We start from the raw sequence: 18578 nt of genomic DNA, 5'->3' as shown, positions 1-18578 counted from the left end.
TGGGATATCATAATTGATAGGTCAGTTTTGGGTTAATTGTGTTGTTGATGGACTGTTGTGACTTCAGCAGATGAAGGTTCAGTTAAGTAAGTGTTTTAAAGACTGATGTGACTTCAGCAGATGAAGGTTCAGTTCAATGAGTATTTTTAAATCTAAAGATGATTCAATTCCATGTGTGAGTGTTTTAAATCTATAGTTGATTAAGCTAACATTGTACCCTTGGACTGTAGTGGCGAAAAACGCAGTTATGAGGACTAGTTGAGATTATGGGGAATTGCTTGGATAAATTTCAAAACAAAGAACATCCATAGAACTGGATGCTGCATGTTAGTTAAAGCAGAAGTCTCTCAAAGGGTTAACAGCAGCAGCCAAAGTTAAAGACGACAGACAGTGCTTCTCACTCAGGCCTTGAGATAACAGCAGCAGCCTGTAGTGTAATCGGATACCTTTCCTTTGAGTCAGTGAACTCCAGCAAAGTTACGTTTTGAATTAATTAAAGGAAACCAATGGGTTTCTCCACCTCTTTGATATAAGTTATTATTTTTGAAAGCAATTGATTGAAACTGCCAGAATCTTAAGTTTTACTTACTTGAAATAATGTTTATCTCATTTTATTTGTGAATTAATAGAAACTGAAAGAAACTCACTGACACCATTTTAAAAAGTGTAAATCTGGAGATGACTTTTGACTTTGCTCCGGTATACATCACCGCAGCTAACTGCTCCCTCATTGATAGCAGCCAACATTTTTGAGAATGTAAGAAAAACTTGTTAAAAGAAAAATTGTTAAGATAAAGAATTAATTAAGTTGTAAATGTTATACAAGTTTGTGTTAAGCAAATCGTAAATTTAGTTCTGTGTTGAGATCAGAGCTAAGTTAGCAAGTTGCAGTAATTCAATTTGAATTTTCAAACAAGTTAAGTTTTAAAAGATCATTGTTAGAACCTTTTGAATAATTTTGCCAAGGAGCAAAAAAAAATAAAAAATTTGCCATTGGTTATAAATAAGCAAATAAAAAAAATATATATAATTTTAAAAAAGAAAGAGCCAAAGTATGAAAGCTAAAGAGTTAATTAGATTATGGAGACAATATTGTCAAGAGGAAAGAGATAAGATCATGTTATCAAGTTGGCAGGACAATGCCCTTAAAATGGGAATTCCAATTAGTGAACAGGGTAACCAAAAAACATTACAGGTCTCGAAAAAGGAATGTGCATTCAAAAAAACGCGCAAGTAAAGACAGGAAAGGCTCAGTCAAACAAAAGATGGGCTACGTAGTTCAATGGCTGGCCTTGAATTCACAGAAAATGACCAATTGGATGAATTGAAAATGTCAGCAAAGGATTTCGACTGCACCTGTAGCATTGTCTGCACTAACTCCAGAACCACCAGAGTTTAATAATTTATATCCAGCCACTGCTCCCCAGATCCCAATCATGCCAGTCACTCCAGCCCTTTTGGTTGATAGCGTGGGTCCCGATTTACCATCTTCACGATCAGTAGGGGAAGAGGAGCTGTGTTCCACAAGCCCAGTTAGCTCTAGGACCCGATCTCGGACAGCGAGAGAAGGGCTTGATCCGAACCAGAAACAATTAAGCATACCACCTAAATCCCTTCAGACCAAGGGGAAACCGCAAATTTCGAGAACAAAGGGAGATGCCAGGGATGATTCTGAAGAGAAAGAACTCCCTCTAGTGACAGGGAGGGACGTCGAAGTCTTGGAAGAAGAGCCAGAGGAATTTCTGGAACGTTTTAATGAAATCTACCGTGGGCAGTCAGGCGACTTGCCATATCAAAATGGTCAGAATTCCCCTCAATATTGTGCTATGTGAATGCATTGCCTACCACCTTCTGTGGCTACTGCTGTGAAATGTAATAACATGAATTGGACAGAGAACGACCCTTCCCAGATGGCACGGGCAGTCAGATTTTATTGGAAGGAGGGTGTAGGCCAGGAAGGAGGCTCAGTTACAAAGATTAAGACTGAGTATGTAATGAAAAAGGATGATCTGCGACCCCAACAAGCGGCAGAAACGGTAGCTTACCAGATGGAGCCCCAATATTGTGACTTTGGGTGGGTGGATCAACGAGGGGGAGGATATCAAACCCACCCAAAGGGACCCTCAGCTCCTTTTTATGGCCCACCGTATGCACCAACAGCTTTACAACCGCCGCCCCCTCTGAGGGGCCATTGGTCTACTGGGAGATATAGAGGGAGCAATGCATGTTGTAATTGCGGCCATGCAGATCACTGGCAACAGGAATGCCCCTTTAAAAGACAGGCAGCAGAAGGAGACTACCCGACCCAAAGGAGGGGGTACCCACCAAGGGGAGGACAGACGAGATACACTGACTTCTCCCAGGCAAACCCTTTCCCAACACAGGATTGACTAGCTAATTTAGTCATAAGGACTCTCCAATCGGACAGGGAACCTATTATCTCTCTGCAGATAGGAGATGAACATCACCCATTTGTAATCGACACTGGAGCAGCCATGTCTTCGGTACAATCAGAACTTCGACTACCACTATCCGACCACACCCAGCATTTGTCGGGGTTCCAAGGACAGGTGTGTGAGTATCCTATCTCTGAACCTGTGGCAGTCACTTACGAGAATAAGTCTGCAGATCATCAGTTTGTAGTGACTACTGGATTGGACTGTAACTTGTTGGCCCGAGATTTACTGTGTATCTTCCAGCTACAGCTAGAGTACGGAGACGAAGGGGTGACGGTCCAATCATGGAGGATGAGACAACAGTGCTATATTTCTATCACCCCCCCAGTGGTGAACTTTAGACATTGAACATTCACTGCATCACGTTACCCTGGCCTATGACAGAACTGGACAAAACAGGGAGTTGGAGGACAAATACCGGCCATTAATTGGGACCGAATGGCCAGTCACAGTTACAGCCACAGTCACGGGAAAAGAAGGTACAGCCAATTTTGTTACAATACCACCACATTTATGGCCACAGTCCGCTTTGGTAAGCCCTCATATTACACGTCAGGTCCACGACCAGTACCATGCCAGGGATCTGGGACCTATGGTAAGGAGGGCAGTGCATCATTCAGATCCAACAGAGTACGCACTTCAAGTCACACCAGACGGCACTGCCATAAAATATTTTGAGGTCCCTGAAACGATTAACACTCGACTGCAGCCCTGTCTATAGACAAATTAATCCGAGAGCTGTTGCAACAGGGTATTTTGGTCCCTTGCAAATCAGAATGTAATACCCCCATACTTGCTGTGCCTAAACCAGCCAAGCCAGACCAGTACTGATTAGTACAGGATTCACGTTCAATCAATGCCATCGCACAGCCGTTACATGCTCTCACTCTCCAACAGGATATTACGGTGTATAGCTCCGACTCGGTCATCGCACTATTGAGGCAACTGCAGACTCAGCATCTTACCGCAGCTCGTCAGAATAGGTATGAGATATACCTTTTGAACAATCCACGTCTGACATTTAAATACTGTACCACTATCAATACAGCCTGTTTTCTTAGCGGTCCCCCTGTCCATGAGGACGCACCTGGTCACGACTGTTTAGCCTTGATTCAGGAAACTACCACAATAAAGGACGATCTGAGTGATATTCCGTTAGAACAACCTGACATGATAATGTATGTTGATGGCAGTGCATTAGTAAGCCCCACTGGCCGGAAATTGTCCGGTTATGCAATCGTAGAACAGGATGGTCTGATTCTAGAAGCGGCTGCTTTCCAGACCCCTTATTCAGCCCAACAAGCCGAACTTTTTGCCCTCACCCGAGCATGTATACTTGGGGTAGATCGTCGGGTAAATATTTACACTGACTCCCGATACGCTTTCGGGGTAGTTCATGACTTCGGACAACTCTGGAAGAATAGGGGATTCCTTACCTCGGCAGGCACGGAAATATCCCACCGGGGTTTAGTTAATGACCTACTGCAGGCACTCCTTATGCCCGCGCAGATTTCCGTCATTAAATGTGCTGCCCGCACAAATGGTAAGACCCCAGTTGACGTTGGTAATGAACAAGCAGATTGTGCAGCGCGGACAGCCGCGCAAATTCAGCAAGTGATGGTGCCTATAATGTTAAGTCAGACTAAACGATCTACTATAAATATGTCTGCTTCTGACACGTCAATGCCAACCATCCAAGACGTCATAAGGTTACAGGAGGACGCTCCTGAGAATGATAAACAAATGTGGAAACGGTTAGGTTGTACATATGATTCTGTTTCCTCTTTATGGACCACGCCAGCACATCAAACTTGTATGTCTGATGTACTGGCTTTATGGATCATTGAATGTGTACACTTTGCAACACATTGTGGGGCTCGGGGGACTAGTGATTTGTTGCTGGACACTTGGTGGCAGGGGTTGGCCCAGAGTATCAGTAATCGGTGTTTGATTTGTCAGCAATATAACACCGGCAAAGCTATCCCTTGTGGGATGGGGCAAACCCCGTTGCCCAGTGGTCCCTTTGAGATGCTACAAATGGATTCCATTGAGTTGGAAAGGTGTCAATGTTATAAATATGTTTTGGTCATTGTGGATGTGTTCAGCAGATGGGTTGAGGCGTATCCAACTACCGATAATAAAGCTGCTACTGTGGTTAAAGTTCTGATGCGGGAAATCATTCCCCGGTACAGTATACCAGCTCAGTTGAGTTCTGATAATGGGCCTCATTTTCTTGGACAGATTAACCTGCCTCCCTTTCCCAGTGCTATTTTACAGGTGTGGAGCATGATGGGGTGGCTACGCACCGTCTGTGTGATCTACGGCCTCACCTCGCTTGGAGTGTTATTGGCGACGGACATGGAAAAGGGAAAGATTATCTATATTTGTAACCCCAACCAAACTACAAGGATATTTCATTTATGCAAAGGTGATGTTCTTCGCTGCCCCCATATACGAGGACATAGCATCGACTCATGGAAGGTCACTAAATTCAAGGAAAATGCAGGATCATGAAGCAATTGCACCGGTCCCGGCGATGGGAAGGAAACATTATATGGACATTGCCTTGTTTTTGGAGTACATGTAAATTTGATTTTGGATGTGTTAAGATTGGTGCGATAAAGGTAACATCAGACCGTCAGCTGAAGGTAGGAAGAGGTTGTGAGAGAGAGAGGGGGACTAGAGAGAGGACGGAGCGTGTGAGAAGGGGAATACAGCTAGAACGTAGGTATCAGGAGATACACTTAATTTAGTTAAAGGCCACACTGAGGAAAACCCGGGTAGTATGAATCTCTTCTACCAGATTTACCACCGCTTGTATGGCCAGGGACGGGTTGTCTGCTACCCGAACCCCGCAGCGGTGTCTAGGTTATTTTCTGTTTCACCGCTTTGGGGCACTCCCCAAAGGGTGGTTCATTGTCAGCATTCCGAGCCACCGCCCGAGCAAGTCACTCTTCCTTACGATCCGGGTTCAGCACCACCGGCTATTTGCCTTCCCCTTCCTCGGGATAATTCCCACTCACAGTATGGTAGGCTGCAAAGGTGGAGGGCGTATATACCTAGCCACTTCACTCCCAATAGGGATTCCCGGTCGTACGAGAATTGTTTCAGCAGTGAAGGATACGGCTGTTTGCTGGTAGAGGTGGAAACGAATATAACATGTCTGTTCCCCACCTGTACGGACAGGAGGTGTCATATCACCCAGGCGTCTGGCCAATGCGTTTGTTACAACACCACTTGCGCTCCTTTGTGGCTGGGCGAATGTCTCTCATATCACTGTTGGGACTAGGCCTTTCCACATTGCTAGGCGGCCCGAATGGGTGTTCCAAAGCTGGATGAACTGGGCTACTGGGGGATCCCTACGCAACCGATATACTGATTGTGATGCTCACCTGTACACGGAACAAGGATACTACTTTTTTTTAAAAAAGTACAGCAACTAATGTTTTGTCACCCCCATTTCCCCGCCAAATTGCTATTGGGACTCTAGTCCCTACCACAGTCCCCTGACCCTCGGCGTGGATGCTGCATAATCACTTAGCACGCCGGGCAGTCTCAGCTGAATTCTGCGAGAACTGGAAAAAACCTCAGGTTCTCGCACCCAACCAGGGCCCCTCAGCCCGGTGGGGAATTCGGAGCGTCTTGACACTGGGAAGTGTGGGGGGTTCCTTGGCTGTCAGCGATAGGAATTATTTTATTTGTGGCCTTGCCACCTTGGGAAATGAAACCTTGGGAGCCCTCGGGGCATTAACCAAGGAATTGTCTCAGCTGCGGTTGTTTGCAATGCAGAACCGGTATGCTCGTAACTATCTTCTGGCCCGTGAGGGTGGGGTATGTGCCATAGTACAGGGCAAGTGTAACATGGGAGTTCAAGACTTAACCGCTAACATCACTAAATTTATGGATCGCATACGGGATCACCTGGACGGAATGCAGGATCTTGGCTCTTGGGGTAACGGGGGATTTGGATGTTGGAAGGTCTGGTTGATAAATATAGCCATGTATTTAGCAGTTGCTATTGGCTGCATCTTTGTGGGCCCAGCCATCCTTAAATGTGTGATGGGTAGAATGCGGGGTGCACTGGAACAGGTCAACGCCCCTAAAATCTTGGCTGTCAAAATCCATGAGGGTGCAGCGGATGAAGGGGGGGCTACTACAGGAATTGGAAATGCAGCGACGGATCTTTTTAGATGAGGGACCGTAGCTATGGATTGGATAGTTCGGTTATCATGGAATAATAAAAGGAGGGAATGACGAATGTGATATAAAATAGTTACTTTAGAGATATTAGTTACTGTAATGTAGAGATAGGCCAGTCTCATTCTGGTGAGTTCACAGACAAAGGATTTCAGACCGCATGGCAAAGCAAGGAGGAGGTGTGTCCACCAAAGGAGGAGAAAAGGATGCTGGGTAATAAGGGGGCCAGAGGAAGGGATGAGAAGTGAGCCAATCAGAATGTATGACCAGGTCAGGAGGGGTATAGGATGACCTATGGGAATCGTGTATGTGAAACCTGATACCATTTGAATGTATTTGCAGAAATCCCTTTGTCTCCTTGTTCATTCGCTTTTCCGGGGTGTAGGAGACTAGATGTGTCCTGTGCCTCTGTGAAATGAATCAGGCTTGCAAGTCAAATAAAATAACTAATGCTGTACCTGCAAATCCATCTCGACTTTTATTGAGGCCAGACTGACGGGTAAAGAAATTTTGTTTTGTCATGACCACTTCTCTATACGTGCTATCCACGATACTCTCCGACTCGTGGACGCTCCACATTGTCTCCAGCCGCCGCTCCAGCTCTGAAACTCGAGCTTCCAGGAGCTGCAACTGGAGACACTTCCTGCACACATGGTGACCCTGGGGACTGGAACTGTCCCCAGCCTGCCACATGGAGCAAGAGGAGCAGACTATGCCTTGGAGCTGTCCTGCCATGCCAATTCCTTTAAATTAAACCTTTGAAATTAAACTTTAGAAAGATGTTTTTGGGTCAGATTAAATCCAATCCCAGAGTACTATTGAATTAGATTTTTTTTTTTAAATTGAGTATTTATCCATTTTGATCTGACAACAAATTAAAAACAGTTATTTAATTGAAATTTAAAAAGTTATTTAAATCAAATTAAAAATATTAATTTAAATCACCCCAGAATAGTTATTTAAGTCAAATTTAAAAATTTTAAAATAGTAATTCAAATCAACTTAAAAATGGTAATTTTTACTCAAATCAAAACTGGTATTTAAATCAGTAACTCCAGATATTTAAATTTAGCCCAGTCTGACTTTCAGCCAATCAGGTTACATTCTCCTGTGACGTCACATTACCGTTTTCTTTTCAATTTTGAAACAAACAAACAGCTGTCTGACCCAAGAACGCTCTTTACTGAAGTCTCACACCCCCTCTCCACGCTCTTTACTGAAGTCTCGCACCCCCTCTCCACGCTCTTTACTGAAGTCTCGCCCCCCCTCCACGCTCTTTACTGAAGTCCCGCCCCCTCTCTCTCCACGCTCTTTACTGAAGTCTCGCCCCCTCTCTCACCGCGCTCTTTACTGAAGTCTCGCACCCCCTCTCCACGCTCTTTACTGAAGTCTCGCCCCCCCTCCACGCTCTTTACTGAAGTCTCGCCCCCCCTCCACGCTCTTTACTGAAGTCTCGCCCCCCCTCCACGCTCTTTACTGAAGTCTCGCACCCCCTCCACGCTCTTTACTGAAGTCTCGCCCCCTCTCTCTCCACGCTCTTTACTGAAGTCTCGCCCCCTCTCTCACCGCGCTCTTTACTGAAGTCTCGCCCCCTCTCTCTCCGCACTCTTTACTGAAGTCTCGCCCCCTCTCTCTCTGCGCTCTTTACTGAAGTCTCGCCCTCTCTCTCTCCGCGCTTTTTACTGAAGTCACGCCCCCCCTCTCTCCGCACTCTTTACTGAAGTCTCGCCCTCTCTCTCTTTGCGTTCTTTACTGAAGTCTCACCCTTCTCACTCTGCGCTCTTTACTGAAGTCTCGCCCCCTCTCGCTCCACGCTCTTTACTGAAGTCTCGCCCCCTCTCTCACCGCGCTCTTTACTGAAGTCTCGCCCCCTCTCTCTCCGCACTCTTTACTGAAGTCTCGCCCTCTCTCTCTTTGCGCTCTTTACTGAAGTCTCACCCTCTCTCTCTGTGCGTTCTTTACTGAAGTCTCGCCCTCTCTCTCTCCGTGCTCTTTACTGAAGTCTCGCCCTCTCCGCGCTCTTTATTGAAGTGTCGCCCTCTCTCTCCACGCTCTTTACTGATATCTCGCCCTCTCTCTCCGCACTCTTTATTGAAATCTCGCCCTCTCTCTCTCTTCTCTTTACTGAAGTTTCGCCCTCTCTCTCTCTGTGCTCTTTACTGAAGTCTCGTCCTCTCTCTCTCTGCGCTCTTTACTGAAGTTTCGCCCTCTCTCTCTTTGCGCTCTTTACTGAAGTCTCGCCCTCTATCTCTCTGCGCTCTTTACTGAAGTCTCGCCCTCTCTCTCTCTGCGCTCTTTACTGAAGTTTCGCCCTCTCTCTCTTTGCGCTCTTTACTGAAGTCTCGCCCTCTATCTCTCCGCGCTCTTTACTGAAGTCTTGCCCTCTCTCTCTCCGCGCTCTGAACTGAGATAGGTTTAGGTGGAATAGGGAATGATATTCCTGGATGGAAGCACAGGCCACTTCACTCATTCTATTAGTGAAATCAGCAATTTGTAGATTCTGTTCTTGTAAGGAGCAGTTTCTTGTTCAGTAATTCCTTCATTTTCCAGTTACTTTCTACTCTTGTGTGCCCTGTTTTAGACCAATGCAGGATGAGAAACTCCAATCTCTCCGTTCTATCTTTGACCTTTTCTGCACAGCTGAAGTATTTTGCAATTGCTCAATTTCAGTTTCAAACTGAACAATGAACTAGATTCTGTATTAACCAAGTGTAACAACAGTGGCTCAGTAAGTTTGTTTGTTCATTGACTGGAATTAATGCCACTCACATCAATGCCTAATGACAGCACTTGGGGATTTCTCAGCTCTATATGACGAGTTCCCTTCACTGCGTTACCTTATATTATCTGTGTTTGTTGCCTCAAGTACAAATGCCATCGGCGATTATCAAAGAACTGAAATCATGGTTTCAAGTATTGGTCTTCAAACATTCCTTCAAAAGCTTCAGATAAGAAAACTATTTAAGGATCTACAACAGATTTTTTATCCCATCCTAGCGGCAGTTAGTGTCCCTGGTAAGTACTTATGTTTTGTTATTAATTCGAGAAAACATGTTTCACTGTAATATTCGTATAATTTACCTCTGTACGCTCAGCGTCACTGATAAGTTTCTCTGTAGAGCTGTGGGGCCATTGAGTAATGCCAACAAGAACAATCAAGCCCACGCCAGCTCACCATGAAGCAATCAAAGTCAGTCCCATCTCACTGCTCCATCCATGTAACCCCGCATGTTTGTCTTTTGAAATCGTCGAATGTCTGTTTCCACCACCCTCACAGGCAGTCAGTTCCAGGTCATGACCATTCATTGTGTAAAATTATTCCCAGATCCTTCTGCATCACTTGCCCAAGACCTTAAATTTGTGCCCTCCAGTCCTTGTGCCATAATTCAAATGGATCAGTTTATCCCTGTTTATCTTCTCTAAAGCTTGTACACCTCGATCACATCTGCCATCAATCTCCTTCACTCCAAGGAGAACAACCCCCCTTATTCCTGGACACATCCTGGTAAATCTCTTCCATGCCCTCTCAAGGACCCTCAGATCCTTCCCGTAGTGTGGTGACCGGAATTGGATTCAATCCTGTAGTGGGGCCTAACCATAGTTTTATAAAGGTTCAGCATAACTTCCCCACAACAGTACTCAGTGCCTCTATTTATGATAGCCATGATGTGGAGATGCCGGCGTTGGACTGAGGTGAGCACAGTACGAAGTCTTACAACACCAGGTTAAAGTCCAACAGGTTTGTTTTGATGTCACTAGCTTTCGGAGCGCTGCTCCTTCCTCAGGTGTTCCTTCCTGAGGAAGGAGCAGCGCTCCGAAAGCTAGTGACATCGAAACAAACCTGTTGGACTTTAACCTGGTGTTGTAAGACTTTGTACTCTATTTATAATGCTCAAGATCATTTCGCTAACCACCACCTCAATATATGTCGCCATCTTCAAAGCTCAATGTGTATCTTTCCATCCCTGCACATTCTTTAGAACTGTACCATTCAATCTATATTGCATCGCCATAGCCCTTCGACCAAATGCAGCACCTCACACTATCTGTATTAAATTTAATTTATATCTGCCTCTTGGCTGCCCATTCTGCTATCTTTTCATCATTCTCACTGTGAAATACTCCTCCAAGTTTACTATTATTCCCAAATTATTTTCTGCAACATCTGTGGTGCCAGCACTGGCTGTTGGGTAAACAAATGTATACAATTTTCCCATCTGACAAAGTACCATTGACCTTGATTGTGAAATTCTGTCCTCAATGTATTTTAATTCATTGGAACATTAATCCTCCTATTCCAGGAGCCAGAGATGTGTTGACCAACCTTTGATGCAGTACTTTGTCAAACCCTTTCTTCAAAACATGTTCCCTTCTTCAGCCTTCACTGTTACTTCATCGAGAAATTCATCAAACACAATCTGCCTTTTACAAACCATGCTGGCTCTCCTTAATTCACTCAAAGTGCTGATGAATGTGTCCCTGATTAGTGTTTTAAAATCTTACCCATCATTGAAGTTAACTACAGAGAGGTAAGTTTATCTGGATTGTCCTTGCACTCTTTCTTGAATAGGGGTGTCACATTCCCACTCTGCAATCCTTTAGTATCTCCTGTATTTTGGGAAGTTTGGAAGATACAGCAAGCTCTTTACTATCTCCACCCCACTTAGAACATAGAACATAGAACAGTACAGCGCAGTACAGGTCCTTCGGCCCACAATGTTGCACCGAAACAAAAGCCATCTAACCTACACTATGCCATTATCATCCATATGTTTATCCAATAAACTTTTAAATGCCCTCAATGTTGGCGAGTTCACTACTGTAGCAGGTAGGGCATTCCACGGCCTCACTACTCTTTGCGTAAAGAACCTACCTCTGACCTCGGTCCTATATCTATTACCCCTCAGTTTAAAGTTATGTCCCCTCGTGCCAGCCATATCCATCCGCGGGAGAAGGCTCTCACTGTCCACCCTATCCAACCCCCTGATCATTTTGTATGCCTCTATTAAGTCTCCTCTTAACCTTCTTCTCTCCAACGAAAACAACCTCAAGTCCATCAGCCTTTCCTCATAAGATTTTCCCTCCATACCAGGCAACATCCTGGTAAATCTCCTCTGCACCCGCTCCAAAGCCTCCACGTCCTTCCTATAATGCGGTGACCAGAACTGTACGCAATACTCCAAATGCGGCCGTACCAGAGTTCTGTACAGCTGCAACATGACCTCCCGACTCCGGAACTCAATCCCTCTACCAATAAAGGCCAACACTCCATAGGCCTTCTTCACAACCCTATCAACCTGGGTGGCAACTTTCAGGGATCGATGTACATGGACACCTAGATCCCTCTGCTCATCCACACTTCCAAGAACTTTACCATTAGCCAAATATTCTGCATTCCTGTTATTCCTTCCAAAGTGAATCACCTCACACTTCTCTACATTAAACTCCATTTGCCACCTCTCAGCCCAGCTCTGCAGCTTATCTATATCCCTCTGTAACCTGCTACATCCTTCCACACTATCGACAACACCACCGACTTTAGTATCGTCTGCAAATTTACTCACCCACCCTTCTGCGCCTTCCTCTAGGTCATTGATAAAAATGACAAACAGCAACGGCCCCAGAACAGATCCTTGTGGTACTCCACTTGTGACTGTACTCCATTCTGAACATTTCCCATCAACCACCACCCTCTGTCTTCTTTCAGCGAGCCAATTTCTGATCCACATCTCTAAATCATCCTCAATCCCCAGCCTCCGTATTTTTTGCAATAGCCTACCGTGGGGAACCTTATCAAATGCTTTGCTGAAATCCATATACACCACATCAACTGCTAACCATCGTCTACCTGTTCAGTCACCTTCTCAAAGAACTCACTAAGGTTTGTGAGGCATGACCTACCCTTCACAAAGCCATGCTGACTATCCCTGATCATATTATTCCTATCTAGATGATTATAAATCTTGTCTCTTATAATCCCCTCCAAGACTTTACCCACTACAGACGTGAGGCTCACCGGTCTATAGTTGCCGGGGTTGTCTCTGCTCCCCTTTTTGAACAAAGGGACCACATTTGCTGTCCTCCAGTCCTCTGGCACTATTCCTGTAGCCAATGATGACATAAAAATCAAAGCCAAAGGTCCAGCAATCTCTTCCCTGGCCTCCCAGAGAATCCTAGGATAAATCCCATCAGGTCCCGGGGACTTATCTATTTTCAGCCTGTCCAGAATTGCCAACACCTCTTCCCTACGTACCTCAATGCCATCTATTCTATTAGCCTGGGGCTCAACATTCTCCTCCACAACATTATCTTTTTCCTGAGTGAATACTGACGAAAAATATTCATTTAGTATCTCGCCTATCTCTTCAGACTCCACACACAATTTCCCATCCCTGTCCTTGACTGGTCCTACTCTTTCCCTAGTCATTCGTTTATTCCTGACATACCTATAGAAAGCTTTTGGGTTTTCCTTGATCCTTCCTGCCAAATACTTCTCATGTCCCCTCCTTGCTCGTCTTAGCTCTCTCTTTAGATCCTTCCTCGCTACCTTGTAACTATCCATCGCCCCAACCGAAACTTCACACCTCATCTTCACATAGGTCTCCTTCTTCCTCTTAACAAGAGATTCCACTTCCTTGGTAAACCACGGTTCCCTCGCTCGACGCCTTCCTCCCTGTCTGACCGGTACATACTTATCAAGAACACGCAGTAGCTGATCCTTGAACAAGCCCCACTTATCCAGTGGGCCCAACACTTGCAGCCTACTTCTCCACCTTATCCCCCCAAGTCACGTCTAATGGCATCATAATTGCCCTTCCCCCAGCTATAACTCTTGCCCTGCGGTGTATACTTATCCCTTTCCATCATTAACGTAAACGTCACCGAATTGTGGTCACTGTCCCCAAAGTGCTCTCCTACCTCCAAATCCAACACCTGGCCTGGTTCATTACGCAAAACCAAATCCAACGTGGCCTCGCCTCTTGTTGGCCTGTCAACATATTGTGTCAGGAAACCCTCCTGCACACACTGTACAAAAAACGACCCATCTATTTTACTCGAACTATATCTTTTCCAGTCAATATTTGGAAAGTTAAAGTCTCCCACAATAACTACCCTGTTACTTTCGCTCTTATCCAGAATCATCTTCGCCATCCTTTCCTCTACATCCCTAGAAATATTTGGAGGCCTATAAAAAACTCCCAACAGGGTGACCTCTCCTTTCCTGTTTCTAACTTCAGCCCATACTACCTCGGAAGAAGAGTCCCCATCTAGCATCCTCTCCGCCACCGTAATACTGCTCTTGACTAGCAGCGCCACACCTCCCCCTCTTTTGCCTCCTTCTCTGAGCTTACTAAAACACCTAAACCCCGGAACCTGCAACATCCATTCCTGTCCCTGCTCTATCCATGTCTCCGAAATGGCCACAACATCGAAGTCCCAGGTACCAACCCATGCTGCCAGTTCCCCTACCTTGTTTCGTATACTCCTGGCATTGAAGTAGACACACTTCAAACCACCTACCTGAACACTGGCCCCCTCCTGCGACGTCAAATCTGTGCTCCTGACCTCTATACTCTCATTCTCCCTTACCCTAAAACTACAATCCAGGTTCCCATGCCCCTGCTGCATTAATTTAAACCCCCCCAAAGAGCACGAACAAATCTCACCCCCAGGATATTTGTGCCCCTCAGGTTCAGATGTAGACCATCCTGTCTGTAGAGGTCCCACCTTCCCGAGAAAGAGCCCCAGTTATCCAGAAATCTGAATCCCTCCCGCCTGCACCATCCCTGTAGCCACGTGTTTAAATGCTCTCTCTCCCTATTCCTCATCTCACTATCACGTGGCACGGGCAACAACCCAGAGATAACAACTCTGTTTGTTCTAGTTCTGAGCTTCCATCCTAGCTCCCTGAAAGCCTGCCTGACATCCTTGTCCCCTTTCCTACCTATGTCGTTAGTGCCAATGTGGACTACGACTTGGGGCTGCTCCCCCTCCCCCTAAGGACCCGGAAAACACGATCCGAGACATCACGTACCCTTGCACCTGGGAGGCAACATACCAAACGTGAGTCTCTCACGCTCCCACAAAATCTCCTATCTGTGCCCCTGACTATAGAGTCCCCAATTACTAATGCTCTGCTCCTCTCCCCCCTTCCCTTCTGAGCAACAGGGACAGACTCCGTGCCAGAGGCCCGTACCCCATGGCTTACCCCTGGTAAGTCCCCCCCCCCACAAGTATCCAAAGCGGTATACTTGTTTCTCAGGGGAACGACCGCAGGGGATCCCTGCACTGACTGCTTTTTCCCAGTCCCTCTTACAGTTACCCACCTATCTCCAATCTTTGGTGTAACTAATTCCCTGAAGCTGCTATCTATGACCCCTTCTGCCTCCCGAATGATCCGAAGTTCTTCCAACTCCAGCTCCAGTTCCCTAACTCGGTCTTGGAGGAGCTGGAGATGGCAGCACTTCCTGCAGGTAAAATCAGCAGGGACACTAACGGCATCCCTCACCTCAAACATCCTGCAGGAGGAACATTGCACTCTCTTCCCTGCCATTCCTCTAACTTTCTACCAAGATCTGGCTAACAACTAAATTAAATTTTTTATAAAAAATAATAATAATATAATAAAATATGGTACTTACCTCAGACCAATGGGTTTTATTATTAGGTTAGAGGAGGAGGGCGGGTGGGAGACACTACACGTGTAGTGTCTCGGGTATCCTCGCCACCAGAATTTATTGGTGAGGGTCTTCCCAGACATCCGCGGGTCGACATCCTGCTCCCGCCTAAAACACTAATTAAAAAAAAAAAATTCTCAGCTCCTGCTGAAATTGACAAACCAGCCAGCTCCACTCCCGCCAAAATCGACTGGCCTGCCCCTGCAAAGACAAGGACAGACTTACCTCCCAGCAACCACTTCCGCACTGCTCCCGCTGAAACGGACTCACCAGCTGTTCTCCTGCCGAAATCGACTGGCCTGCCCCTGCAAAGACAAGTGCTTTTAAAGGACAGACTTACCTCCCAGCAACCACTTCCGCACTGCTCCCGCTGAAACTGACTCACCAGCTGTTCTCCCGCCGAAATCGACTGGCCTGCCCCTGCAAAGACAAGTGCTTTTAAAGGACAGACGTACCTCCCAGCAACCACTTCCGCACTGCTCCCGCTGAAACTGACTCACCAGCTGTTCTCCCGCCGAAATCGACTGGCCTGCCCCTGCAAAGACAAGTGCTTTTAAAGTTCAGACTTACCTCCCAGCAACCACTTCCGCACTGCTCCCGCTGAAACTGACACACCAGCTGTTCTACCGCCGAAATTGACTGGCCTGCCCCTGCAAAGACAAGTGCTTTTAAAGGACAGACTTACCTCCCAGCAACCACTTCCACACTGCTCCCGCTGAAACTGACTCACCAGCTGTTCTCCCGCCGAAATCGACTGGCCTGCCCCTGCAAAGACAAGTGCATTTAAAGGACAGACTGACCTCCCACCAACCACCTCCACACTGCTCCCGCTGAAACTGACTCACCAGCTGTTCTCCCGCCGAAATCGACTGGCGTGCCCCTGCAAAGACAAGTGCTTTTAAAGGACAGACTTACCTCCCAGCAACCACTTCCGCACTGCTCCCGCTGAAACTGACTCACCAGCTGTTCTTCCGCCGAAATCGACTGGCCTGCCCCTGCAAAGACAAGTGCTTTTAAAGGACAGACTTACCTCCCAGCAAACACTTCCGCACTGCTCCCGCTGAAACTGACTCACCAGCTGTTCTCACACCAAAATCGACTGGCCTGCCCCTGCAAAGACAAGTGCTTTTAAAGGACAGTCTTACCTCCCAGCAACCACTTCCGCACTGCTCCCGCTGAAACTGACTCACCAGCTGTTCTCCCGCCGAAATCGACTGGCCTGCCCCTGCAAAGACAAGTGCTTTTAAAGGACAGACTTACCTCCCAGCAACCACTTCCGCACTGCTCCCGCTGAAACTGACTCACCAGCTGTTCTCACGCCGAAATCGACTGGCCTGCCCCTGCAAAGACAAGTGCTTTTAAAGGACAGACTTACCTCCCAGCAACCATTTCCGCACTGCTCCCGCTGAAACTGACTCACCAGCTGTTCTCCCGCCAAAATCGACTGGCCTGCCCCTGCATAGACAAGTGCTTTTAAAGGACAGACTTACCTCCCAGAAACCACTTCCGCACTGCTCCCGCTGAAGCTGACTCACCAGCTGTTCTCACGCCGAAATCGACTGGCCTGCCCCTGCAAAGACAAGTGCTTTTAAAGGACAGACTTACCTCCCAGCAACCACTTCCGCACTGCTCCCGCTGAAGCTGACTCACCAGCTGTTCTCACGCCGAAATCGACTGGCCTGCCCCTGCAAAGACAAGTGCTTTTAAAGGACAGACTTACCTCCCAGCAACCACTTCCGCACTGCTCCCGCTGAAACTGACTCACCAGCTGTTCTCCCGCCGAAATCGACTGGCCTGCCCCTGCAAAGACAAGTGCTTTTAAAGGACAGACTTACCTCCCAGCAACCACTTCCTCACTGCTCCCGCTGAAACTGACTCACCAGCTGTTCTCCCGCCGAAATCGACTGGCCTGCCCCTGCAAAGACAAGTGCTTTTAAAGGACAGACTTACCTCCCAGCAACCACTTCCGCACTGCTCCCGCTGAAACTGACTCACCAGCTGTTCTCCCGCCGAAATCGACTGGCTTGCCCCTGCAAAGACAAGTGCTTTTAAAGGACAGACTTACCTCCCAGCAACCACTTCCGCCCTGCTCCCGCTGAAACTGACTCACCAGCTGTTCTCACGCCGAAATCGAATGGCCTGCCCCTCCAAAGACAAGTGCTTTTAAAGGACAGACTTACCTCCCAGCAACCACATCCGCAGTGCTCCCGCTGAAACTGACTCACCAGCTGTTCTCCCGCCGAAATCGACTGGCCTGCCCCTGCAAAGACAAGTGCTTTTAAAGGACAGACTTACCTCCCAGCAACCACTTCCGCACTGCTCCCGCTGAAACTGACTCACCAGCTGTTCTCCCGCCGAAATCGACTGGCTTGCCCCTGCAAAGACAAGTGCTTTTAAAGGACAGACTTACCTCCCAGCAACCACTTCCGCCCTGCTCCCGCTGAAACTGACTCACCAGCTGTTCTCACGCCGAAATCGAATGGCCTGCCCCTCCAAAGACAAGTGCTTTTAAAGGACAGACTTACCTCCCAGCAACCACATCCGCAGTGCTCCCGCTGAAACTGACTCACCAGCTGTTCTCCCGCCGAAATCGACTGGCCTGCCCCTGCAAAGACAAGTGCTTTTAAAGGACAGACTTACCTCCCAGCAACCACTTCCGCACTGCTCCCGCTGAAACTGACTCACCAGCTGTTCTCCCGCCAAAATCGACTGGCTTGCCCCTGCATAGACAAGTGCTTTTAAAGGACAGACTTACCTCCCAGCAACCACTTCCGCCCTGCTCCCGCTGAAACTGACTCACCAGCTGTTCTCACGCCGAAATCGAATGGCCTGCCCCTCCAAAGACAAGTGCTTTTAAAGGACAGACTTACCTCCCAGCAACCACATCCGCAGTGCTCCCGCTGAAACTGACTCACCAGCTGTTCTCCCGCCGAAATCGACTGGCCTGCCCCTGCAAAGACAAGTGCTTTTAAAGGACAGACTTACCTCCCAGCAACCACTTCCGCACTGCTCCCGCTGAAACTGACTCACCAGCTGTTCTCCCGCCGAAATCGACTGGCCTGCCCCTGCAAAGACAAGTGCTTTTAAAGGACAGACTTACCTCCCAGCAACCACTTCCGCACTGCTCCCGCTGAAACTGACTCACCAGCTGTTCTCCCGCCAAAATCGACTGGCCTGCCCCTGCAAAGACAAGTGCTTTTAAAGGACAGACTTACCTCCCAGCAACCACTTCCGCACTGCTCCCGCT

General features: G+C 47.3%; 1 protein-coding gene across 5 annotated transcripts in view; it reads left to right on the top strand.

Moving 5' to 3' along the window:
• LOC140420858 (probable G-protein coupled receptor 139) overlaps positions 1–18578 on the top strand; it is a 45261-nt gene that overhangs the window by 14847 nt on the left and 11836 nt on the right. Inside the window, exons 3-6 of one of the 5 annotated variants that reach the window (XR_011946623.1) lie at positions 630–757; positions 2451–2935; positions 3354–7152; positions 9520–9668. Coding sequence is in view for 2 of the 5 variants with exons in the window: in XM_072504948.1 (XP_072361049.1) it covers positions 9434–9668 (235 nt within the window). In the remaining 3 variants the exon portion in view is untranslated. Of the gene's footprint in view, positions 1–577; positions 758–2286; positions 2936–3353; positions 7153–9092; positions 9669–18578 lie in introns of those variants that run through there. The other 4 variants (XM_072504949.1, XR_011946625.1, XR_011946624.1 and 1 more) reach the window with 4 other exon arrangements.

The sequence above is a fragment of the Scyliorhinus torazame genome, chromosome 5 (assembly GCF_047496885.1).
Source record: "Scyliorhinus torazame isolate Kashiwa2021f chromosome 5, sScyTor2.1, whole genome shotgun sequence".
Lineage (NCBI taxonomy): Eukaryota > Metazoa > Chordata > Chondrichthyes > Carcharhiniformes > Scyliorhinidae > Scyliorhinus > Scyliorhinus torazame.
This window is presented reverse-complemented; position numbering and strand designations above follow the sequence as displayed.